General features: G+C 41.2%; 1 protein-coding gene across 2 annotated transcripts in view; it reads left to right on the top strand.

Annotated features, from left to right (window-relative positions):
• VPS13B (vacuolar protein sorting 13 homolog B) overlaps nucleotides 1-27263 on the top strand; it is a 572358-nt gene that overhangs the window by 44020 nt on the left and 501075 nt on the right. For both annotated transcript variants that reach the window (XM_060243442.1, XM_060243444.1), the window contains exons 4-7: nucleotides 11620-11737; nucleotides 12536-12703; nucleotides 13864-14045; nucleotides 21539-21713. In XM_060243442.1, the coding sequence (XP_060099425.1) occupies nucleotides 11620-11737; nucleotides 12536-12703; nucleotides 13864-14045; nucleotides 21539-21713 (643 nt within the window). The remainder of the gene's footprint in view (nucleotides 1-11619; nucleotides 11738-12535; nucleotides 12704-13863; nucleotides 14046-21538; nucleotides 21714-27263) is intronic.

The following is a 27263-nucleotide window of genomic DNA, read 5'->3' as shown; positions in this document are numbered from 1 at the left end:
GGAAATAGTAATAAAACTGTTATTATTTTCTGTGGAAACTACTGCTTGGGCAGATGTTCAAAACTTGGGGTTTTGTATAATGTGAGAAATCTGAATTTCCATATTCTCCCTCTGAGGCAGGAGGACATATTGCGGGTGATTCCTAACCTTTCAGAGGCAGGATAATTTAAATATTCAAACTTTCTGATTCTGTTAGGAGTCACCTTCCTTCAGTTCTTTTTCTGCCTCACCAGGGAGAGCAGCAACTGTCAGGCTCTGCCTAGACACTTTTCTTCTCAATAGCAAATTCTTTTTGTATGTTTGTCCTTACTGTTTTATGTTAATTTTTGTTAATATCTTCCATTTCTGAGTACTCTTTTTCCTTTGGCTTTCACTCTAAACCCCTTCCTCCCTTGCTTCTTGTCTTTCACGGCAGCCGTTTTTGCTGCCTTAACTGGGATTTGAGGCATGAATTTACTATGGGCACCTTACTCTATGCCCAGAAGGGAGGACGATGGGTTTTTGTCAGCCGGTGCACAGGAGCCCTTAAGTCCGGCTAGGCCTACAAGTGGAGCTGGCAAGACCTGTGGTTGGCTTGCACAGATCTCCCCAACGGACCAGACGTCTTATGGTCACTCTAAAAAGTGAGCGAAAAGCGGGCATAGTGCAGTGGGCGCCACAGCAGCGTGCAAAGTGCAGAGAACAGGCACAGAGGTAGTGAGCAATGCGAGCCGGCAAGGCAATTTGTGGGGGCTCATATTAATTCTGGAGTGATTTTAAACCCTTTGGATGGTCCATCTACTTCGGGAAACTCCTCACGAGCAGACCAAAGAACAAACATGCAGGGTTTGGTGCAAGGGGTGGTAGGTTCTATAGTACTACCTCCAGAATTTGTGTCTTCCCTTACTAGCCAGCTATTATAAGGCTACGTAGTTGCTGTCCTAACAGGGGCAGAAGGAGGCGTAGATCTCCTTCATCTTCATCCTCCTCACATTCCTCTCATAAAAGGGGTAATAGATATGGAAAATCACACTGGCCCACAAAGGCAGCACAGAAGCAGGTGGCTTGCCAGGAGAGAGACATTGTTTCCATGCAGGGAACAGAGGAGGAGCAGCCCATTAGAAATAGTGACAGAGAAGAGGGGGAGTTTTCAGCAGATGAGGAAGAGGCAGAAATAGAGATTCCTGAACTTTCTCTTAGATTTTCCAGAGCTGATTATTACAACTTCTTACTATCTAAGACCCTCATTGATTTAGACTGTGCATGACCCTGATGTGAGTGAGGAAGAGGAGAACAGACCCAAAAAGAGACATAAGGAAGAAGATGTGAAATTTTTCCCAAAACAGTCAGGCACAGGGAAGGCTTTTCCCTTTCCAGCATATTTTGAATGTCAGATGAGAGCAGCATGGGAAAAGCCATTCGCTAATAAACAATACCCAGGGTTCTTAAGGAAGTTATATCATCATTACTCTTTCACCAATGAGTTCCTTAAGGTACCTCTAGTGGATGCACCCATTATAGCATTGCAGTCATATGGTTTGGTGTCAGAGGATGATCAGGGTACACTTAAGGACCTACTAGATACAAAAAAAGCAGAATTTGTGCTACGCAGATCACATGAGGGAGCTGTTATTATGCTCAGAGCCTCAGCAGTTGGGTCTATGATTGCAAGGGCTAGTATTGTGTGAAAGAGAAAACTAATTCAAATGATACCAGAAGAAAATACTAGGGCTCTCCATGGAGCCAATAGAGTTTTAAAGGCGGTATCATTTTTAACTGATTGGACTCTCTAGTTTTTGCCTCAAGAGTGATCTCCTCTTCAGCTGCAGCACGCCGGACCTTATGGCTTAGAGCCTGGTTGGCAGATACACATTCAAAAAATATTTTAATGGCCTACCCATTCTTAGGAGGATGCCTTTTTGGGGAGGTGCTGGATAAAATCCTGGTCGAAACAAAAGACAAAAAGAAAGCAATGCCAAAATTTCTGAGAAGGCAAGAAAGAAGGCAACCGTATAGTTCTTCCTTTTGTTCCCAACATTCACTACCTAGATTCCGACAAGACAACAGAAGAGCCTCCTGGGACTCATCAAGACAGCCTTTTCATAGGCAAAATTTTGGAAACAGGTTCAATAAGTCCGGAAGCAAGCATGCAGATAAGTCTGACAAAGATGCTAAGCCAAAGGCATGACTATCCAGAACTTCTGGTCGGCGGACGTCTCCAGCATTTTTCTCAGCAGTGGATGGACTCACCTGCAGACAGCCGGTGTAAGGAAATAATTGCCGACAGAAACAAGCTGGAATTTCAGTCCTTTCCACCTCAAAGGTTTCTGCAGTCCCCAGGTCACAGAAATGCAAAGAAAATTGAAATAACACTGAATGCTATCCAGCATCTCCTAGATATAAAGGCAATAGAACTTCTTCCAGCAAGTGAGATTCAAACAGGTGTTTATTCGATTTTCTTTACAGTACCAAAGAGATCCAGTGAGCTGTACTGGAGGATTGGCTACATCAGGGGTGTGTGGCCTACTATGCAAATAAGTTCCTGCTACAAAAAAATCTCTGGGAGGCTGGGCTGACCCACTTGTCCATTGGTGGTGATTGGCTGTGGCTTGGTGGTAGAGCATCTGCTTGGCATGCAGAAGGTCCCAGGTTCAATCCTATCATCTCCAGTTAAAAGGACCAGGCAGTGGTTGATATGAAAGACCTCTGCTTGACATCCTCGGGAGCTGCTGACAGCCAGTAACTTGGGGTTTTGTATAATGTGAGAAATCTGAATTTCCGTATTCTTCATCTGAACCACTTAACACTTCCTGGTGCCCAAACAACAATATAGATTTAAAAATTTTGTTTGTAGAAAAGTAGATTTTAGCTATATAATATTAATTTGAGCTAAAATAGTTGAATAGGTATAAGTAATCTATGTTCAAGTTTGAATTTACCTTTGCCATGAACTATTGCTGAAGTAGCTCACAGTATCATAAATCACAAAGGTTATTCTATGGTTTGCTTTAATTTGAAACAAGTTGCATTCATTTCTCTTTAGACATTGAATACTCCCTGAGCTTCTGTCTTTGGCATTATATAACAAAATTAGAAGATGTTTCCAAAATTTTCACTTTCCCACACTCCTCTGTTTTCCCATATTACTTATAAATCTTATTTTCTCCATCCTTTTGACCTTATTTTCTACATGGTGAGTGAGCCTAGTTGAATACCAGAGAGTAACTGCTTATCTGTTTTGCAGAAAGCTTGTAGTTTAGTTCTCTTGAGTGGTTGAATCTGTTTGTTGATTGCTGCTGCTTCTTGCTACATTTCCATTTTTTCTTTTGCTAGCTGTTAAGAGATGACAGGAGAAATTATGTTCTCCATGCAGAACTGTTGCAGGTACCTAGTAAAAAGAATAATTTTTAAAGGTATAATTACACAAATCATATAGTAGCAAAGGAAGAAATGTGAAAGTTGCTCTCATTAATATATTGGATACACCTAGTAATTTTTGAATGACTTGTGTTGCATACAAAACTAAATGTTTTAACTGATTTAAATTGAAGTAATTAAGAATGTATTTTATTGTCAGTGGCATGATTAAAAAGCATAGTGATAAACAAAAGCACATTCAGGAAATGGGTTTGAGAATAACCAAATGCTGGAAGGAACTGGCTGTTTTAGTCTAGATGAAAGATTTGAGAAGCGCCACATTTCTCAAATATTTTAGTGGATTATGAAATGGCTAAACTCACCAAATTCAACAGAGATTGCCCAAGGAGCAATGAACATTGAATTGCTAGAGGAAAGAATTCAGGGGAGAAAAGGCCCTGGGCTGATGCAGATTTAATAGTATGTTGTCCTTAACAGTAGTTGAGTCCAAGAGTGAGCTGCCTCCCAACAGACTTTGCCCTCTTGCATGTGAGGGCAAAGTCTGTTTCCCCTACCCTTCATCTTGGTTCATTGCTACATCTACATTAGCATTCAGTGCTAACCAGGCTACTCTCCTAGTACAGAGGAGGATTTGTAATGAGTTTCAAACTGTAGCTAATCGAAAAGGCATCTTGATTTTTATCAGCTCTGGCTAATGTTGTTGCATGCCATGAACAACTGTGGTTAAAGGCAGACAGGATCACATGTTTCAGTGGGATTAGGGGAAGAAGTAGGACTAGGGGAAGAAGCTGAAATTCTGTGGACTGTTTGTAATTTTTTACCATGTTTAGAAACCTACTAGTTCTCTGCAGTAGCTCCTGTGCTGCTTAGTCTTCCTAGAGTAATCCTTTTTAAAGTAGGGGTAATTTGGAATTTGTCATCCCTGTTGGTTCAACCAAAAATCATTTTAATTGTACTTCTCCTCTGTGCAAATAAACCCTTGACTCTTTATTTTTACCAACTTTTAACAGTTTTCTATTTGTTGCATCGAAGCTACAATTTTTGCAACATTATTAGTACATCAATCAGTGAATTCTTATGTGCATCGATAAATCTTCATAGAGGTTATGTAGAAAAACAATGGAAAATAAAAGGACATTGGACAATTTTTTAATAATGATTAAGTATTAGAAAAAAGAAGAATATGAATCTTGGCTTATATGGTTCATATGGTTTAAGGGTACCTTTAAGTGTTAACACTTTAAGTTTATAACATCGGCGGGAGTCAAGTAACAGGAGGAGGGGGATTTAGAAAATAGCATATGGGGAAGATAAAAAAAAGTTATTAATGGATAATGTTACCATATGTTATTAAATAAAATTCTTTAAACGATAAATCTTCATATAAAGAAGAAGAAGAGAAGAGATTTATACCCTACCCTTTACTACCTGTAGGAGCCTCAGAACAGTTTACAATCTCCTTTCCCTTTCCCTCCCCACAACAGACACCCTGTGAGGTAGGTGGGGCTGAGAGAGCTCTCCAAGAACTACTCTTGAGCAGAACATTTCTGAGAAAGTTATGACTGACCCAAGGTCTCTCCAGCGGTTGCATGTGAAGAAGTGGGGAATCAAACCTAATTCTCTAAATCTGCATACTTAACCACTACACCAAACTGGCTAATAAATACTACATAAATTGCATATAAATGTTACAGAATATGTCTGTAAATACTGTAGAATATACAAATGAATCTATGAATGCAAGAACAAACTAAACCCTGAAAAAACAGGTAACGCAGGTTGGGAAGGAGGAGATCTTGAAGGACATTCATTGTTCTCCCCACTTTTGATGGAGTTCAGCTGACCCTTGCTGATGCAGTTAAAAACCTTGGGGACATACTGGATCCCATTTTATTATGGGAGAAGCAAGTTAGTGCAGCTGCAAAAAAGTTTTTTGACTAATTCAGCCACAAGATGGACTCTTACCTTGATATGGCTGAACTGTCCATCTGGATGCATGCCAAGGTAACCTTGAGACCAGATTACTGTAATGCACTGTACATTGGTCACTTCTCGGAATGGACTCAAACTCCCAACTGATCCAGAATACTGCAGCTTGACTATTTACAGGTGCTAGAAAAAAGCATGCATATTACCCCTTTTTTCCAATCCTCCATTGGCTGCCCATTTGTTTACTGGCTGTCACATACCAAGCCCTTCACAACCTTGATCCCTCATATTTGCAGGACTGCCTTTCTCCCTTTGCTTCACCACAGCAACTTTGCTGCTGTTAGCAGGGGTTTCTGCAGTGCCAGTGAGGCAAAATCAAGAACTGCCCATACACGTGCATTCTCCTTCAGGGTTCTCGCCTTCGGAAGGAAAGTCAGGAAAGCTCCCATTGTCTTGGCTTTCTGCAAACTATGCAAAGCCAAACTGTTCAAGAGGGCTTTTCTGCGCAGGTATTGCACGGTACAAAATGGTTCACAAACTTATTTGGATAAATGACTGGGTCTGTGGTTTATACTGTTGTGGATAGCTTATTGTAAATTTATGTAATTTCTGTACCATTAATGTGTCATGTGAATATTTTTTCTACACTTTGTTCTTTCTCATGGTTCTCAGCTTGTAAAATCCTAATACATTGATTATGGAATGTCCCAGTCAGCTATACTGACTCACTATGTGTAAGTCCCAGTGAGAAAGGAGGACGGACTATAAATAACATAAATAAAAATAATGAAAAGTGGAGAATCAAAGCCAATGACAAATATATAATATAATGTAATAAAATGAAATAGGCAACATTTTCTCATTCCTAATTTGAAGTCTCTACATATAACATGAAACCTTGTGAATTATATTTTTAGTAAACCAGCAAACTGTTCAAGCTTTTAAATAGGCTTATATTGCCTTGCAGTCTTTGATATCGTTTTTGGCTGCAGTTTAGCAGAAATAATCTTATTTTTAGTTATTTGAAATGTAATCCAGAACATTCTATTTAATGTTAAGCACTTTAAAATGATATTTTCCTCTGCTCTGGGCACATGAAGGAAGTACCAGGGGCTAATCTTGTCACCTAGGCATTAGGATTCGGTTGGCCCCAGGCCAGATTGATACAGTGATGGGTTCTGCTCATTCTTCACTGTGCTCTGTTGCCAGCTCATCCCCTTTCAGGGAAAGATAGGTAGGCTGGGAAGTTTACATGATGAATGAATTAGGACAACAGAAGGTGAAAGTGAGTAAAGTAATTTTTTTGGCTTAAGTTTTCATGTTTCACTTACAGAATTTTTCATGAGTCTTCATAATTTTTTCAGGAAATTATTTCAGAATTATTTTGTACTGGCAAATCAACAAGGCAAGATGCTATGTATAATATACTAGTGACTCGTGTCAACCTAGTATCCATATTTAAGCCAGCTGTCTTTTTACAAGTTGTAGTTGCTGCTGTTCACATCTTGTCCTTAGTTCTTTCTCTGTGGCCAACTTGGTTAGTTTATCTGGGATCTGTGATACGCATTGAGGCGAACAGAAATACACTAATATAATATCCAGTCTCTTGTACACAGTACCCCTGTGGAAGCTGGGTTTTCAGGTAGCCGGCTCAAGGTTGACTCAGCCTTCCATCCTTTCGAGGTCGGTAAAATGAGTACCCAGCTTGCTGGGCGGGGGGGGGAAGTGCAGATGACTGGGGAAGGCAATGGCAAACCACCCCATAAAAAGTCTGCTGTGAAAACGTTGTGAAAGCAACGTCACCCCAGAGTTGGAAATGACTGGTGCTTGCACAGGGGACCTCTCCTCTCCTCTCCTCTCCTCTCCTCTCCTCTCCTCTCCTCTCCTCTCCTCTCCTCTCCCCTCCCCTCCCCTCTCCCCCCTCCCCTCTCCCCCTCCCCTCTCCCCCCTCCCCTCTCCCCCTCCCCTCTCCCCCCTCCCCTCTCCCCCCTCCCCTCCCCTCCCCTTTCCTCCCATTTCTTCCCCCTTTCCCCTTTCCCTTTCCATACACAGTATACTTATTCACTCGTTCAAGAACTAGGCTGAAGTTCGTAGAAGGTGACCCATGTCTGTTGATCATCTGCTAGCTAAGTTATGCAGGTCTGTCTAATGCCCACTGAAATTCTTTTGTAGAATGGCGGATTAGGTGGACCTTGGTTTGATGACATGTAGATTTATTTTGCTTATTTCTTACACTCTTAAGCTGAAATGCACATTAATTAGATATGCCTCAATGGTTTAAAGACTTCCTGAATATGTATTTATGTTACAAAAGCAAAGCACACTAGTGGCCTACAGGGATTCTATTAGGGCACTTCTGAATAAGCTTGTGATGTTTTCTACAGATGAAAGGAATTGCCACTAAACTGATGCCATACTGATACACTGGCTGTAATAACCTGAACAGGATCTAGGATAGATAATTTATTAATACAAGTCAAATTAATTTATCAATACAAGTCTTAGCAGATTACACTACAAAAAGCCTGCAGAAGAGACAGGAGTCCACATATGTGGTTGCTAGATGTCCAAGGGCCACCATTGATCTCTTTTGGGTGGCCACCTGCCTTTGTTTGTCAAGCCTGATATGTCCTGCAATTTCTTCTTGCTTTCCAGAAGAAGACTCTAATTTCATGCTAGATGGGAGGGACAGACCTTGATGTTCTCGCATGGGAGAAGGGGAATCTGTGTTTCAGTTCTACATTAGGATTTGGGAAGATTCTAGGAAGCAGTAAGATTCTTAGTGTATCCCAAGTTTCCATAACCCAGTCTGAAATAAGAGACTGACCCCTTTTTCACTGAAATCCTCAATGCTTTATTTATTTATATTATTTTAACTAAATTTTATTTAGGTAAACTCAGTAATGTGATTGCATATCCTATATTACAGATTCCCCTGAAGAAGCCTCTTGGTGAAATGCATAGGGAATCTTTGGAATTTTATCTGAGTAATAAAATTCATGTTGGCCTTGACCTTATTTTTTTTTTGTATTATTTTTAAAACTGTGTGTGTGGGTGCATGCCTGGTGACTTCTGGCGATCCCTACTGGGGCATGAAGAATGTTCAGAGAAGTGGCTTGATAGTTTGCCTCTGCCTCCTGGTCCTGCTATTTCGAGGAGGTCTCCTATCCAAGTACTTGCCAGAGTTGACACTGCTTAGCTTCTGAAATCTGATGAAATTGAGCTTGCCTGGGCTTTTTCTCTTAGTCAGGGCCGGTACCAGACTTTTTGACACCCTAGGCGAGTCATCACAGTTCTGGGGGCCACCCTGCGGCTTGCCCCCCCACCTGGTGCTAGGGGCTGTGCTGTGGCTTGCTGGCCAAGGTGGGGGGTCAGACACCTGGATCTTTGGGAATTCTTTCTTAGTGGTAAACTCTGTGCTGGAGCCACCACCAGGGTTTTGCCGGGATTTCTCACCCCCAGAATTGCCCACGATGTTGTAAACTTCCCATCTCAGTGCCTGTATTCTTTTGCTGCTGCTGTAAGGAGGCTCAGTCTTAGGCATGCATTAGCCTTTTGGTAGGGGGACTGTGTGACTGGTCCTTCAGGGTTAAGGCAGGTTCTTTTAAAAGATATCGGACTTGCTTTCAAAAAACAGTCTGCCTAAGAATATCTGGGAGGGGGAAAGAAGCAAAAGAATCTCCCTTGCGCACTACCCTTAGTTTGGATTTCCTCTTTACTCAATTTGCTGTGAGTGAGCCAGGGGCTGCCAGTGGGGTGCTAAATTGCAAGAGGAGGGGGAGAGGGATTCTCCAAATCTGTGAGCAGCCAATGCAGTGGAAAATGCAGAAGACAGCCACCCCTGACTTGCATGGCTAGAGGCAGAGGGGGCTTCATTTGCTGATGGCTTTTCCCAGTACTCCCAACAATGGCCCATGTCCCCTCACAGCAAAGGGACATTGACAGTTCACCATCATCTCTCTGCTTCTCCCTTTAGACCCCAAAGAATCCACGGGGCACAGGCAGCTTGTAATGGGGCCTGGGGGGAAGCACTGAGCAGAAAGGAACTTCTGCTCCACGTTCTCTTCCTGCCAGGATGCAGAACACAGTCCTTTTGCAGACTCACCCCATTGGGAAATGTTGCTGGAACTGGGATGGGGTGAGGAGGCAAAGCTGGTCTCCCACAACAAGAACCTGGGACAAAACAAGGCGGCAAGATGTTTGGGGGAGTGTTCATTCATCGGGCAGCAGTCTGATTTTGATCCTGCCTGCAGGATTGGAGGAAGGAACTTGTTTAAATGTTGCAGTTTACCCAAACCTCCTTTCCTTGCTCCCCAACTGGAACGTCCCATGTCATGTTGCGAAGGGGCGAACCCCCCCCCCCCCAGTCACCTGCCCTGGAAGGGGAGAGAGGAAAGACAGGCAGGAGGGCTGGTCTGGCTGTGCTCCTTGGGGCTTGCTAGAGCGGCCAGTCCTGCTTCCCTGCCTAGCACAACACTGGAGAAAACAGGGCTGAAGGAAGGGCCCAGCCGGCAGCTGCACCTCCTGCTCCAGGTCAGACAGGAGGCCACAGAAGGCAGAACCTGCCCCTGCTTTTCACTTGCTTGCTGGGCTGGCCATCTTCTCCACAGCCTTCTTGCCCAGCGAAGCCTGCCTTTCTCCAGCTGCCTGCAGCTCCTACAGCCTCTTTTGTTAACAGAAAAGTCAGTCCCTTTCATTATCGCCTCTGCACTCTCCCCCATTTGTGCATTGGCAACATTCACCCTCACCCCTGCCACCCCATTTCAGTGCCCCCTGAAGGCAGCCATCCTAGGCGATGACCTAAGGTCTCCTGTGCCAGCCTTACTCTTAGTGACTGGTGTGAATCTTTGATTTTCTTTTTGTTCACCCAAATTCTCTGGATGAATCAGAGAAGTTGGAACAAGTGTGTGGCCAGTGGTAAATAAATAATATCTGACTGTCAAAGCTAGTTATGATTCCTTGGGAATGGAGAATGAAAACAGAAGTTTGTATATTGTCCCTGCTGAGAGTATCAAGGAATTGCACAAACACACTATAATTTATTGATGTACTTAAATAGTTGATTTTTTCCTTGTATGTATTTGGCTTTTTGAATCTACATGGTAACTACTAGGTGAAAGTGAAAAAAAAATCTGTTTATGGAAATCCTTGGATGTATAGCAAAGATCAAGAGAATGCAATTGTTTTCAAACAGCTTCAGCCCTCACAGTTGTGATTACAAAGCAATTGAGTAAATGCATAAGCAAAATGTATCATAAAATACTTATAGAGAAACGTCATACTTTTTAAAAAATTTAGGCACCTATCTTAATTGAGTCTTTTGGAATAATTTGTTGACCTGTTGAAATCTATTTTTGTTATATAATTTGTCAGAATTGGAACTAATAAAATTATTTTTATTTAATGGAAAACAATCATTTGAATTTCTTAAGTTTGAAAATGTTTGTCATATAGTGTGACCTAGATTTATTAGGCTGTAGTAGTTTTAGTGCATTTTGGCTGGGAAGCTTGTCATGACATCAGTGTAATCTCTGTGCAGTATGTGATTTCAGTTGGTTCCAGTGTTAAATATTTTCATAATTATGCTAGTTTTGGCAGTTAACTTGGAACTTTTTCACATCTCTTTAATGAACATGTTTTATTTCTGGTCTTATGAGGCAGCCACATATGTTTCAAAAATTGTGTGTTTTCAAAGTTAACATTGAACAGAAATATGTGTGACTGTAGATTTCTTTGACATAAAAAGATCTAAATAGCAACACAGTTCTTGTAAGGTCATGGCCACATGGTTGTCTTCCAGTAATTAAACTCTGATTTTTTAAAAATATTAGTGACTGTTTATTTTAAAAATACATAATTTGAAAGATTTTAGTTAATTTTTTTGGCTTTCTTAATAAACTTAAGGAATTATTTTTATAACGTTTATGTTCCCAAGAATTAGTGTATTAACCTAGATGTTCCATATACATTTCATATTATTTCTTATCATTAACATTCTAAAAAAACCCCCATCTTCTTACCTCTGCCAAAAAAAAAAAATGCCCAGACAGATATGAATATATGTAAAAATGAGTGTTTACTCCAGAGTAAACTTATAACTCTGGTAGACTGTATTGATATAGGATCCCTCATAATGACCAGCAGCAGGTAAAAATATAGAGGGGAGAGGGTCTGTGGTTTGAGAAACATGAATCCAAAGCTCTTTGGTTTGATGGATCTATATTTGTTCACTCATGCTGCAGTTCCAAAGTGGAGAAACTGGCCCAGTTGTCAAATGGCTTGCCTTTCTTTGTCCTGATGGATTTCATGATGAGTATTTGTTACAATTTATAGGATGACCATGAAAGCTGTGGCTCCAGTTCAACGACTCGTAGCACCACAGAGAGTACAAAGACATCAGTGAGACCACGAAGAATTCAACAGACTACTCCTGATCCTGATTTGCCACCAGGTAGTGCCATGGTATTTTACAATAAATATAATAAAGTAAAAGGCATAAGCACATCCAGTTTTGACTTGGAGAGACTTATCCTTTTCCTAAACAGAACCACAGTAGCCATTTTAGTAACATTTTCCCTTCATGTGTCTCTTCTTCAGAATCAGGAACAAAATAAGCCCTTGAATAAAAGTAGTGCAGAACGTATAGTTTCAGTATAATCACTGGAGATCATTCCAAGCTTGGGAAACCAATGCTCCATCATTTTTCTGTTGATAATGTAAGGGTATTATCTTTTACTGTAAGCTTGCATTATCATTTTTTGTGTAATACATCCCTTGCTTACTCTGTGTGTGTTTCTCTTGTGGGAGAGGAAAGATGGGCACTTGGACGGCATCTGTACTGATGCTTCCTGGCACTGGGGATCATCTTATTGGTGTTGTGTGATGCATGCAGTATTGTCTACTTCTGTTGGTTGTGGGGCAATAGCTAACGTCCACTGGTGACTGGGTTACCCACATACAAATTGGAAAGCTGTGCAGTGCAACTTTATATGTATTGATTTCTGATATTTGTTACTGCTTTCTGTTTATATTGTTAAAATGAAAAAACTGAAAAATTTTAAAAGTTATTGCTTTACCCACCTGCACACTATTTAGTAGACACATGTGATAGAGTGTGTTCTTCTGTTTAATGAGTCATGTTTTCAGTGTGTATGATTGTCTTACGTTGCTGAATTTAGTGAACCCAGTTCTGTGTTTTACAGTGGAGTTTCCAAAGAAAGGTCTGAATAATTCTGTGTTTCCTTTTTAGGCTATGTACAAAGTTTAATTTGGCGTGTTGTTAACAATGTCAACATTGTCATCAATAATCTTATACTCAAATATGTCGAGGATGACATTGTTCTTTCAGTCAATATCACTTCAGCAGAATGTTACACAGTGGATGAGTTTTGGGATCGAGCATTTATGGATATATCAGGTAAGCAGTCAGTTGAATTTTAAGTGATGTTAATGAATAGGCAGATTTCTAGAGGACTGCACAGGAGGAATTGGTGAAATGAAAGCAGAGAAGAAACAGAAGATAGACCAAAGAGAAACTGACCTATTGAGTAGGTTTGATCAACTTCTGAAGGGAGTTTATTTCTGGGCTCCTGTTATTATGGACTGAGAGCGAAAGATGGTACATGGGGAAGCTAGGAGCTTTACAGTTTCTGCACAGGTTTGTTGAAAGAAATACCCCCTGTTAGGATATACTGTATTTCTTCACTAGTATGGTCTCCCAAGTGATGCATAGATCAGTTTGGAACATTTGTGTGTGTGTGTGGGCTATCTTTGAAGAGAACCAATATAATATACTGATGTCAGACCAGGCCTAGGGAGAGCCAGATTTAAATCCTCATTTAGCCATGAAGATCCCTGAGTGGCCTTGAGCCAGCTGCTCACTCACAGCCTGAACTATCTCATAAGATTGTTGTGAGGATAAAATGGAGGCAAGGAAAACTATGTATGACCACTTCAGCTCCTTGGAGGAAGACTAGGGTAAAAATGCAACAAACAGATTTATGGTCCTTTTTAATGTTTGTATCAAATAGTTATATATAAAAATAGAAGGCAGTGTAATTTTCCCCCTTTAACGTATTAAAAACTGGAACTGAAACTTTTTTGATTGCTTTTATTTTTTTTAAAGAACTCCACAATGAGAAAGGCACTGCATGTGGACTTTTCTCTGGTTCTTTATAGCATCAGCCATGGTGTTCTAGTTTGCCTGGCTGCACTGGGACAGGGGGAATCAGGATTCCACCAGAAGGTGGTGCTGGAGATTATGCCGCTATCCAATCATTTTTTACTTATGGGTTTTGCAAAGCTCTATTCTGCTGTGTCCCATCTTGATTGCTCCATTAGATGCCAAGCAAAAGTTGTTTTATTCCATGAGGTGTATTACATCTGTATTGCAATTCTACCAGTTTTTTTCTTTTGGCTTGTCACTATTTTAATTATCATTTTGCTGTTTTGTTTTTTTTGGTTATTGTAGTATCCTTTTTATATTATTAGATTTTGAGCAGTCTTTGTGGATTTATTTTCATTATGTGGGATACAAATATAAATAAATTGAACAGTTTAATATTTTTCTTTTTCAAGCAACGGATATGGTACTAAGGAAGGTGATCAATTTTTCTGACTGCACTGTTTGCTTAGACAAAAGGAATGCTAGTGGCAAAATCGAATTTTATCAAGATCCCCTACTTTACAAGTGTTCATTTAGGACTCGTCTACACTTCACTTATGATAACCTTAATTCAAAGATGCCATCTGTTATTAAAGTAAGTACATTTCTAGATTTGTTTCAAATTTCCTGTGTAAATAATATATACCCTGAAGGGGGAAAAGAGAACCTTGGATAAGGGATGAATTTCTATTCTCTCTTTCATAAGACGATTCATTTCTGAACTCCAGGTTTAAAAACAGTTTTATTGTGGTCAGTAACCAGGATCTTGGCCTGAATCCCTTGGAGCATTTCCACAGATGGAAGGATTGCTGCCTGTGGAATGTGGCTTTCTTGGTTCCTGCTGCAGCCCAAAATACTTCCTCCCCCAAAATTGGGCTTATTGAAGAACTCTCAGGAACACCATTTCTGGGGACATTTTAAGCTATAGTAGAGAAGGGAGGTGAGAAAATTGTGATCTGTAGGTGGATATAGTTGGCTGGACCCAAGCCATTGTATTCCATAACTGGTAATCTAGTTGCTGGGAATATGTTTGTGATGTACAGTTTGGCACTTTACATCAGTCAGACTGTTTTTTCCCCTTGCATCATTCTTCACTCTTTAGACATTTTGCATTGTTCAGCTTAACCCTTTCAAGTAACCCTTTCCTGTATAAATAATATATACCCTGAAGGGGGAAAAGAGAACCTTGGATAAGGGATGAATTTCTATTCTCTCTTTAATAAGACGTCCTCGACGTCCTCTGCGCCCTCATTTGAGGTTGGCTCCATGGTATACCGTGGAGTTACGCCGGCTGAAACAAGGACTCCGACGACTAGAGAGGCAGTGGCGGCGCACTCGTGACGAAGCGGCGAGAACATCCTATAAAACATTTATGAGGTCTTATGAGATGGCAGTCAAGGCCACGAAGAAAGACTACTTCGCGGCCAGGATTGCGTCTGCAAATTCGCGCCCGGCACAATTATTTAAAATAATTGGACATTTAACTACACTGCCACAGGGCAGACCAAACGTTAGAGAATTAGAAATAGGCTGTGAGGCTTTTGCGAAATTCTTTGCAGACAAAATCACGTCGCTCCACCAGGACCTGCCCATCACATTGGATACAGTATATGAACTGGAGGCTCCATGCCTGTCTTCTGGTTTAGTCCTGGATCATTTCGACCCACTCAGCCTGGAGGAAGTTGATGGAATCCTCTCCTCTGCGCACCCAACAACTTGTGATTTGGACCCATGCCCCTCCTGGCTAATTAAATCCTGCCCGAGGGAGCTTAGATGTCCTTTACGGGACATCATAAATAGATCCCTCTTGGAGGGGCGCTTTCCAACGCCCTTAAAAGAGGCTTTGGTCCGCCTCCTCCTGAAAAAAAGTACAGCAGACCCAGCCGAATTGGCAAATTACCGACCGGTCTCTAATTTACCGTTTTTAGGTAAAATTATAGAGAGGGCAGTGGCGTTGCAGTTGCAGGGTTTTCTGGATGACGCTTCCGTCCTAGACCCTTGCCAATCTGGCTTTCGTCTGGGCCATGGAACGGAGACAGTGCTGGTCGCCTTGACAGATGACCTCCAGCGGCATCTGGATCGGGGTGGTGTGGCGGTGCTGATGTTGTTAGACCTGTCGGCCGCGTTCGACACTTTCGACCATCGGTTACTGACCCGCTGCCTCACCGATGTTGGGGTTAAGGGGTCAGCCCTACAATGGCTCTCCTCCTTCCTCGAGGATCGGGGACAAAGGGTGGCAATCGGGGGCGAGCTGTCCCAGAGGCACACACTAAATTGTGGGGGTGCCCCAGGGAGCAGTTCTCTCACCAATGCTATTTAATATCTATATGCGCCCCCTTGCCCAGATCGCCAGGAGGTATGGGCTTGGGTGTCACCAGTATGCGGATGACAACCAGCTTTATCTGTTAATGGACAGCCGACCTGACTGCATCCCAAAGAACTTAGACCTGGCACTGCAGTCTGTGGCAACCTGGTTAAGGCTGAGTGGGCTGAAATTGAATCCAGCGAAGACAGAAGTCCTTTGCCTAGGTCGGGGCGCTCTGGGAGGGGAAATACCTCTCCCGGTCTTCGACGGGGCGCCGCTGAAAGTGGCGTGCCGGGTCAGGAGCCTGGGAGTTTTACTGGAGCCTTCATTATCAATGGAGGCCCAGATAGCAGCCACTGCCAAGTCAGCCTTTTTTCATCTGAGGCAGGCAAGGCAGTTGGCTCCCTTCCTAGAGCGTAGGGATCTGGCAACAGTGATTCATGCAACGGTCACCTCGAAACTGGATTACTGTAATGCCCTCTACATGGGGCTGCCTTTGTGCCGAACCCGGAAGCTGCAGCTGGTGCAGAACGCGGCTGCTAGACTACTGTTGGGGCTCCCAAAGTGGGAGCACATACAGCCGGGGCTGCGTGAACTGCACTGGCTGCCAGTTACATACCGGATTCGTTACAAAGTGCTGGTTATTACCTTTAAAGCCCTATATGGCTGAGGACCTGCCTACCTTAGGGACCGTCTCTCCCCATACGAACCCCAGAGAGCGCTGAGGTCAGCTGGGAAGAACTTGCTGACTATCCCCGGGCCGAGAGAGGTAAAGCTTCAGAGTACCTGTGATTGGGCTTTCTCTGCTATGGCTCCACGCCTATAGAACCAGCTTCCGGAGGATCTGCGGGCCCTGTGGGAATTGGAACAGTTCTGCAGGGCCTGCCAGACCACCCTGTTCCGATTGGCCTTCACCGATTAAGGGAAACTGCTAGTTAAACCTATACAATAGCACCAGTATATTAATTTTAATGATTTTATTGATTTTAGAGTTTTAGTAGAATTTTAATCAATGTGTTAATTAGTTATGTATTGATTATGTATAATGTATAATGTATTGATTATGTTGTTAGCCGCCCTGAGCCTGTTTCGGTGGGGAGGGCGGGATACAAATAAAAATTGAATTGAATTGAAGTATTTCTATTAATAATAAGAGGCTAATGGGTTATTAGACTCAATATTAAAAGGAAGTAAAAATTTCACTTAATAACCTAATGTATGATGGTATATTATAGCCCTGTGAAACCAGTATACCAGATATATTTAAGGTAGTGGTAGAAGATCAGTCTGCAGTTCCATAAATACTTTTTAAGACAGAGTGTACTGTGGACATTTAACCTGTTTTGAATTTATTTATTTGATTTGTATACTGCCCTCCCCCCATTTGGGCTCAGGGCGGTTGATAACAAGTTATAAATACATTGTCATAAATACTGTAATAATACATATATGCATAAAATTTAAAACAATAGAAATAGCAATCAGCTAAACAGATGGTGTTAAATATTCCCTATCCTACTCTGGGGGGGTGGGGAGAGACAGGGAGGCCAGGCTTGATGGTAGATTGGTGGTTGATGCTAAACCGTTGCTGTCCTCAATGATAGCCTGGTGGAGGATCTCTGTCTCACAGGCCTGAGGATTTTCATTATTTAGTTGGAAAAGGCTGAGTAGCTTTGTAATCTATTTCAGGAATGTTTCCTGATTTGTGGGTGTTGATGTGGAACTGTGTAGCTAACTTTATTGATACCATTAATGCCAGATACTGTGCAGACCATTGCTTGCATATACATTCATGTTGTAATGTGTCGCTGCAGGTTCAGAGTACAGACTACCAATTAATTATTCGATACTTAAAAACTGTTTCCCAGTCTCTCCCCCAAAAGTTAACAGTCTGGATTTGATGTTTAGAGTATCCACAGAACACTGTGATAAACTGCTGCTGCATAGCTGATAGGTGGCACAACCCTGAAAAGCTGTTGACAGACTAGGATAGGCTTTCGGTAGGCAATGGCAATGTGTGTTTGTTGTCTTGGAGAAGTGTGGGGGGCCAGCTTTCCAAACTATCAGTGCTAGTGATCAGATCCACTGCCAGTTCAAGTATCAGGCTGATTGTCGAGGCAAAAGAGGAGGGGTGAGACATCAGCGTTTCACAAGAATGGGAGTAAGGGTGTGAGATCACTACAGGTTGCCATGATGGACAAAGGTAGTACTCCCTGTTTGATTTTCATTGCATAAAGGATTGGACAGTCACAAGGAAGGCCAGGATGTAACTGAATCTTCTCCTTTCCCATACTGGAGTCCCTGAGAAAGCCCTGAAAGCGGCCAGATCTAATTGGTTTGCCATGCAGAGTTAGCAAACTCTGCAAAAATGCCAAGTCATCTAGAAGGCAGTTGACTTGGCATTTTTTACTGTGTCCACTGTGTCCATATTGGCTTGTAATACAAGATATATATTAGTTAAACTTCTGGTTTGGCTATGTACTTTGGCATTTGAATACCATATACTAGTGTGCATTTGTGGTCAGATCACTTATGCTGGCAGATCTTTGAATTGTCTTGCTTTTCTCAGCTTGTGTACAAACATTCTATTTGTACAATAGTTCTAAAATTATTGGAAAGAATCAGCAGTTATTTTCAGATAACAATGTTCATTAGTTTTTATAGTATAAATGAGTCCTTGTATAGAATTATTATTGTCATAAGCCATGATATGTTAAAAACATTCTTGTAATAGAAGTTTGTTGAAAGCTGAATGCAAAATTTTGCTCCTCCCCTTTTAAAAGTAGCCAAGTTCTTGTTTTTAATTTAAGGCTGAAGTACAGCCATGGACTTGATTGTCAAGGTTTATGCCAAGAGAACAATTTTTTTCATGGCAGAATTGCAAACTTCTGACAGCATATAATGGAAACATTGACACAGTGTTCACCAGTGTCAATTGGTATTGTGGCTGTAATCATGAAACCTTTGCTTCTTTTACTTCATTATTTACAGAGATTGTTTTAATGAATTCTGCGTTAGCATAAAATGTCAGAATAATTGCTCAGATTAATGTAATTAAATTGCAAATTTATAAGCTCGCTTATCTTTGTTAGTGGCCACATATTCCTATTAATATAACTGAAAATTCTCTCTCTCTCAAAAAGAAATGTGGACATGGTTGTAGACTTTGACAGTGTTGTATAGTGGTTAAAAATATCAGACTAGAATCTGGGAGACCTGGGTTTGAACCCCCACTCTGTTGTGAATTCTTGCTGGGTGACATTGGGCCCGTCTCAGCCTAACTTGCTCTTGGTCTAGCCTACCTCACAGGGTTGTTTAGAGGATAAAGTGGAGAAGGGGAAAATGCTGTAAGCCACTTTGGATTCCCATAGGGAATAAAAGTGGGGTGTAAATGAAATAAATTTAAATACATTTCAGTTTGCCTTGTGTCCTTTTCAGGGTTCCACAAAAGCACTCACCAAGTTTCCAGCAGCAGAAAAACACCCCCATTGTCTTTACAGCACTGGAATTTCCTGCACTGCTCCTTTAGAAGTGAGAGATGCAGCTGTTTTTATTTTTACTTTCTGCTCCATGCCCCAAAGCATCTTTTTTCTGTTTCCATTTCTGTTAGACAGAAAGGTGGTAGCAGAAGGTGGTCTGAAAAAAAGTGTGGTGGCAAGCAGAGTCCCAGTACAAAAAGCCCCTGCTTTGCTGCTATTTAGTATATAAAAGTAGATAGCTGTTTTTACAAAAAAGATTGTTTTTTCACCTAATTCCTTTGAAAAAAGCTTTTTCAGATCCAGTGGTTGGGGACTTGTCTGATTGTGTGCCTTTATGTATGCTCCACTGGATTTGATGGGTCTTATTCCATGGAGTGCATCCTTAGACATATGAAATCATGGTAATATTTCTGGTATCCTGAATGAAGTATGACTTAGAACAACTTTAATTTGAAGAACAGTTTAAAACATTTAAAACAGCAATTCGTAAACCTCATTCTAGAACGAACTGATTTTAGAGCAATTCTACAAATTATCACAACACTGTGAGATATAAAGCAATGTCTCTAAATAGCAAGTTCTGTCAGTACATATTCCTCTTAAATTACAAAGTGAAATAGCAAATAAAAATAAGTCATACAATTTAAAATTAATGAAAATCTCATCTATAAAATTTATATTTAGCTATTAAAAGTAATTATGCTGTGTTCTTCATAAAACATGCACCCTTCTGTTTGCATCGTGCTTCGGTATTGGTTTATTGTATCTTGCTGATGGTCACATTCTTCTTGATTTCATGTATTGTTACTTGGTGAAATGGAAACTAGTGACTTCTGGGATAGGTGTTATTCCACAATGGTTATAATACCACTGGCAATCTGAATAATATAAGAAATGTGTATTTCTGTAATTTACATTCTGTAACAGTCTCTTTTTTAAATCATGCATGCAAGTAGATTGAATTTTGATATCACCTTGGTTTAAGTTCTGGAACATCATAGGCTTTCTTGTAAAAAAAAAAAAAATTTGTTTCAGCTTGTAAATTTATCATTCTCCTGAGACTTTCATTATTATTGCCAAATATGTATGTTCAATCAACCTGAAAACCAACTAGCTTTAAACGGGCTGTATTGGAAAGAACACAACACATTCAGATGACAAGAATAATCTATTTGGTCTGGATTTTCATAAAGAAAATTCCTCTATTGTGCAAAATTAAATTATGCTTTTTGTACAGTTGTATTTCATTATCCTTTACCATTCTTAGTGTTGTGCTACTTTTTGTTATAAAATCAAATTCTACTTATTTTTCTTGAAATACAAAGCATTGCTGTTTGGCAGATTTCCTAATTGTGATAACTTTTTTCTGTAAAATAACTGTAGAATGAGCCAGATGAAGTAATGTACTTTTAAGTCACTTGCATGTTACTGTGAGAGCAGTATATGCTTAATTTTTATATTGGAGTCACCAAGACTTCTAAATGCGTCAGCTTTTCTGAAGCATGGAGTTAGGTGTGTTGTTGAGTAGACTTGCTTGTCCTAGTTTGCATTTGATGTACATCAAAAACATACTTTAAGAACAGATTCTACGTCCAGGTTAGGATTTGGGCTTGAATGGTAAACCAAAATATTTCACTTTCCAGGACTTGGAAAAGAGAAAGGAATCCAGATAAGCTTTTCAACATGCTTCGTAATTGGCAGAAGATAAGTGAATTCCCCAGGTCCTGAGAACACCTCCTAATAAGAAACAGAAAGGCAGACAGGAGGTGTACGGTAGTTCTGGCTATCTCATCAATTGAGGGTGGCAGAACTAGCTCTCAGCTACCTAAGCATCTCTGACAATGCTTTTTAAAGACTGATGCCTTCTTATTAGGAAAAAATATTAAAATTAAAATTTAATACAATAATAGTAGTGCTTTTTGAGTAATTACAGAGCTGTTCTGATTAATGGTGTGAATGCCCCAGTGCCAGGTGAGTTTGGATTTCTGAAGTTGTTGCAGTGTGTGATAGGACCTTGTGGAGTGGTGTCCCATTCTGTCACTCTTCAGGCTTTTATTCTTGGTTGTGAAGATGGCATGAAGCATTTAAGGGCCCCACATGACTGGTTGAGAAAACCCTCAGCACTAAGATGGAATGGGAAGGAGATGCCAGTGAATTTGGAGACTTGATGGCAGCATTGCCCACTAAATTATGACAGTTTATATAGTTCATTATAAGGTGACACATACAGAATTCTGAATAACCATTTGTTTTTGTGAAGAAAACGCTGTAACAGTCTTGCTTGTGTATTCTCTGTTCTTGCAGATTCATACTTTAGTTGAGAGCTTGAAGCTCTCTATTACTGACCAACAACTCCCTATGTTTATTCGCATAATGCAACTTGGGATTGCACTGTACTATGGAGAAATAGGCAGCTTTAAAGACGGAGAAAGTGAAGACTTGGTTTGCCACACTAAAGCTGTTTTAGGAAACATCTCAGGTAAATGTAAATTGTACTCCATTATATTGCCCCTAAGAGTATTTTTTTTTTTAAAAAACCTTATGGTCTAATGCAGTCTATTTGTTATAGTACCTCCTTAGAAAATTGTAGCTTTATTTTTGACTATTTAAAGAAATAATTACAACGTAATTACATGTTTCTATATTGTATTGTTGGGGTTTAGATAGCAAGTAAATAGCAAGTAATGTTTCACACTTGGTTCCTTAAGATGCCATATGGAAAAGGTAGAATAAATTCATATGTGTATTTTTATTTTGACATGGATCAATTACTGGAGCAGTTTTTCATGGTTCTCCCCCCCTCTTGTGCCATCAAGAAAATATAACATCTTAAATTTACATACAATTTACAGGGAGGGACAAATGGTCATCTCCATTGGGGGTTGGCATAGATCATGCATGTCCAACTTCGAACAGGTCGTGATCTATTTTTTCTGGACAAAAGTGGTGATGATCTACCACCATGAAGATTAAGTTTCAAATTAGTTTTGAATTAGATTTTAACCCACCAAAGTTGGGTTCCACCGCCCCCCCCTTACAAAATAAGCAAAAACAAAACAGAGAGATGAAGATCCAGAAAGAACTGCAAACAATTTTTCTTAAATTTTTATTGTTATAACTTTCTTTAACAACTTTCTTTAACTTTTATTGAGTAATTTGTTTTAAATGTAGGTCAAGTATTGATCCAGGCTGATCTTGCGCAATCTTTAAAACTTTGCTCTTGCTAATTAGTGAGACATCTGAACCTGCATTTCATCCACCAGCTTTTTGAAGTTGGGTGAATATTGCGTGAGGGCCAGTCTCAGGGAATCCTGGAGATGTTCATCTGTCATGTTGGAATGTTGTGTACTCTTTGTCATTTTCAGATGGGAAAATGCAGATTCACACAAATAAGTTGAACCGAAACAGGAGTGTACAGCTTCACTGCAACTTCTGAAGTTGGGAAATTTGTCTCTAGGCACTAGCTTCCAAAACGATTCTTGCTCAGCATGGGTCTTGAGAAAAATGTCATTTTTAAAGGTTACTATTTCGTTTTCAAGAGATGCCTTGTTCAGTGAATAATTTGTTCAGTTGTGTCTCCACACATCTTTTCTATTTGCCGCACGACTGTTTCTTGATAATTGTACATCTTGAACAGCAGCTCTGATCTCTTTCTTATTCTTAAATCCTTCAAAAAGATTGTCTGCTGCTTCAAGAAAACAATCTTTTACAAATTCTCCTTCATTGAAAGGTTTGCATTTCTTTGCGATCAGGTTGCTGACCTTTAAGGATGCCATGGTTGCATTGACCGAATGTGACCTTGGCTTCACCATCAACTATTGTTTCAGTTTGCAAATTTCACTTTTGGGTGGAAAATCAGCATCAAACTTATTGCTATGCAGAGCCTTATGATGATGCTCCAGATTACCCTTTTGGGGCAAGGATACAGCGGCGTTACAAAGTAGACAAGAACACTTGTATTTCACCATGATGAAAGTAGTCCATTTCCCATTCATCATGAAAGTGGTAGGTTTTGCTCTTCTTTGGAACACTCATCTTCGTTATACTGGGGTTGCTGGGGTGCTAAGTTAATACTGGCTGAATCTGGTCCACAACTATCACTGTCCCAAAGTATTAAAGATCAACAGGAACTGAAGACCTCTGGATGATGCCAAAACCACACATGCAGTTCTAAAAGTAAAAATAAGAATTCATCATACTGGCACCAATAATCAAACACCACCCCACCAAACAATCATCAAAAAAACCCAAACACCTGTCCAACAAGCCATGAGACCAAGTGGGGCTGGTGATCTACCTCTGACCCCTCCGCGATCTACTGGTAGATCGCGATCTACCTGTTGGACATACCTGGCATAGATTGTTAGCTCCCTACTCACAAGAGGGAAGCTCTCTCTCCTCAGGTTCTCTTGCACTGCTTACATCTCTGGACTCATGCTCGACTTAGACTGTGTATAGTTACACAATGGGAAGAAGCCCAAACTTCAAACTCAAGGTAATGGAACTTCTCTGTAGGACTGTATGTCCAAGAATTATGTGCCATTCCTTTAATTATATAGGATAGGCACCAGCCTAGTTAGGTGAGACAGATTGTGATTTACAGTTTTATCTCCCATCTTTTGTTCAGTCCTGCTGCTTGTAAGTAATCTGGAGAGCTTGACTCTTTTGTTTAAACCTTGATAATTTGAGGTCTGATTTCTGTACCCTGTCAATACCACATCCCAACCATGCAACCAAAGGGGAAGTAAGGCCAGGGGGCAAGATAATGCCTTTATCCTCAACAGTGTGTAATAGTTTCTTGCTGGAGCTTGGGAAAGTGAGGTGGTGAACACAGAAAGGAGATGGAGCCAGCATGAGACTCCAGTGGCATAGAGGGCTGGGATCTATTCTCACAGCCAGTGGTACTCTACCAAATGAGTGGGTAGTGGTGGCAACTGAAGAACTGGTTAATCTGGGAAAATGGGCAAATTCAACAAATAATGAACTGACTAATTAATGAAGGCATTATTTTGATATATATGCTAAAATAGTGTTGGTCCATGTCTCTTCTTCAGAAATTGACAAAGCAATTTACATATGCAGTACACAACCTTCTTTTTCTTTTTAGTATTTGTGCAGGTCAGTGGAGTTCCTTTTTGCTCCCAGAATCAGTTTGGTGGTGAAAAGTGCTGTCAACTTGAAGCCGAGTTACAGTGACTCCATAGGGTTTTCAAGGCAAGAGATGTTAGAGGTTGTTTGCCATTACTTGCCTTTGTGTAGCAAGCTTGGCCTTCTTGGTGGTCTCTCATCCAGGGCTGACCCTGCTTAGATTCTGAGATCTGACAAGATCAGACTAGTTTGGGCCATCCAGGTCAGGACCAGAAACAATTTCCCTCCTTTCCATTATGTTCAGCTTTTCACAGAATTCTGTAATGACTTAAAATGCTACTGAATGGTGTTGATAACATTGATAACGCAATAACTTACCTTCAGGTAGCCATGTTGATTTGAAGCAGCAGAACAAAGTTTGTGTGTAGTGGCACCTTTTAAGACCAACAAAAGTTTTATTCAAGGTATAAGCTTTCATGTGTATGCATAAACCTGTTTTGCTGCTCTAACAACATAAATGTTTCATAATTATATAAAATTGGCATTTTTATGGCACAAATGCTTAACTTTTATACAAGCAAACTTGCAAATATACCCAATATTAAAGCAAGAGAGAGTTGCAAACTGCTAAGACTTATACTATTATACTATTTTAGCACATTTTACTAATTCCAAAGGAAAATTTCATGATTTCACCCCCCCTCCCCGTGTAAAAATTTAGGAAAAATCCTGCTTAAATATTTTTATTTCATACAGTTTTTGTGAGTAAAGTCTTTAAAAATACATTTTAAAAAAGTACCATCGCCCCTCTTTCTTATCACATCTGCCTCCATCACAATCTACTGGCTTGGGAGTCCATCTCCACAGACAGATGGGTTCTTTCCATCATAGCAGAAGGTTACAAGATAGACTTCGTTCAGGTTCCAACTCAGTCAGTGATAGTTACCACACCTCTCTCCCCCTCTCTGCTAGAGGAAGTGAGCAACCTCTTGCAGAAAGAAGGCATAGAACCGGTCCCGATAGCGGCCAGAATGTGGGGGTTCTATTCTCGTTATTTCCTGGTTCCCAAACGGGATGGGGGATTGAGACCAGTCATGGACCTTCAAAATCTTAACAAGTTTACCGTGTACCAGAAATTCAGGATGTCTACTCTGCAAACAATCCTTCCCCTAATCAACCAAGGGGACTGGATGGCAACGTTGGATCTCAAGGATGCCTACTTCCATGTCAGCATCCATCCAGTTTACAGGCATTCCTCCGGTTTGTGATAGGCTCCAACCATTTTCAGTTCAAAGCCCTTCCATTTGGCCTATATACTACACCGCGGGTGTTTACCAAGATGATGAGTCTTGTAGCTGCATATGTTCGGCTTCGGCATAATGTTTTCCTGTATATCCATGACTGGCTCTTTGTGGAGGATTCTGAAGAGTTATCTGGCCATATTGCAACCACTCTTCATCTTCTTCACACCTTAGGTCTGCAGGTCAACATGAAAAAGTCCCATCTCATACCATCAAGGCCAGTTCAGTTTATCGGGGCTCTGCTGGACACAAACCATCGTGCTTTTCTGCCTCAGCAGAGAGCGATGAACATTTTCAATCTCGTCCATCTTTTTCAAAGCCGGAAATGGGGCACAGCACACAGCTGCAGCGGATTCTGGGGCTGTTGGCGGTGACTACCAGTGTGTTGCTGTTTGCGAAACTGCACATGAGAGGGCTTCAACTTTGGTTCCTCAGAAAGTTTCGGCCTTTACGGGACTCACCTCAAAAGAGGTTCACTATTCCACCCTCGATCCTTCAGGCCCTGTGACAGAGTAGTAGTAGATGCGTCCTGCTGGGCCACTCTGGTCAGACCAGTCTCAGTTACAGTTCTAATGAAGACACTCACAAAGACAGCCGGTTCAACAAATTGTATTAGGGTCAAGCAGATATCAAAGTCAAGAAGCAGTCCAAGAGTCATACACTTACAGTCAATGAAGCCAGTCAGAAGTACAGATACACAGTCCAATAGAATAGTCAAAACACAGTCCACAGTCATCAAATTCCAATATCAGTCCAACAGTATGCCACGCTATATCCGTCCTTTCCTATCCCACACTGAACAGATAGCAGGCTACTGCTTTTCATGTCCATAAGCCAATCCCAGTCCAAATTGGTTAAAGGCTTACACCTGATGACACTTTAATACCTGTACTCAAGGATGACACAATCCTTTGGCAGTTCCAGTTCATCTTAAAGAGATAGGACACTGACACCCTGGAATGGTGAACATCCAGAGACAACATCTGTCAGGGAGCTCCCTTCCATCTGCCTGTAACGTCAGTTACGATCACCACAGATGTGTCCTTATGGGGCTGGGGTGCTCACATGGATTCTCAGTGTGTGGGGGGTCCTTGGCCTCCACAGCTGACTCGTTGCCATATAAACTATCTTGAAATGTTGGCAATTCATTTCGCCCTTTGGTCCTTCCGTCCTCTAGTGGTGGAGAAGGCTGTGGCCCTGTTGACGGACAATACTACAGCCCTTTGTTATGTCAACAGGCAGGGCGGGACAGTCTCCCGATGGTTCTGTGCGCTAGCAATAGAACTGCGGATGGAGTGCCTGGAGCATGGCATCTATGTTAAGGCTGCACACCTTCCAGGAATACTCAATCTGCAGGCGGATTCGTTGAGCAGAGGAGCAGCATCTCCACATGAATGGGAGATGCAGTGGCGCTTCCTTCAACCTGTGTTCCAGCTCTGGGGGTATCCTCAGGTGGATGTTTTTGCCACAGCCCGGAATCGGAAGTGTCCCCGGTTCTGCACCAGGGGAGGAACGGATCCAGAGTCCTTGGAGACGACCTAATGTTCCCGTGGAACGGTTGGTTCCTGTATCTATTTCCGCCTCTGCCACTGCTGACAAAAGTTGTCAACAAAATAGCAAGAGAGAAACCGAGGTACATT

Source organism: Heteronotia binoei, chromosome 7 (assembly GCF_032191835.1).
Source record: "Heteronotia binoei isolate CCM8104 ecotype False Entrance Well chromosome 7, APGP_CSIRO_Hbin_v1, whole genome shotgun sequence".
NCBI classification, from domain to species: Eukaryota; Metazoa; Chordata; class Lepidosauria; order Squamata; family Gekkonidae; genus Heteronotia; species Heteronotia binoei.
The sequence above is the reverse complement of the archived record's forward strand: the minus strand, read 5'-3'. Positions and strand labels throughout refer to the sequence as shown.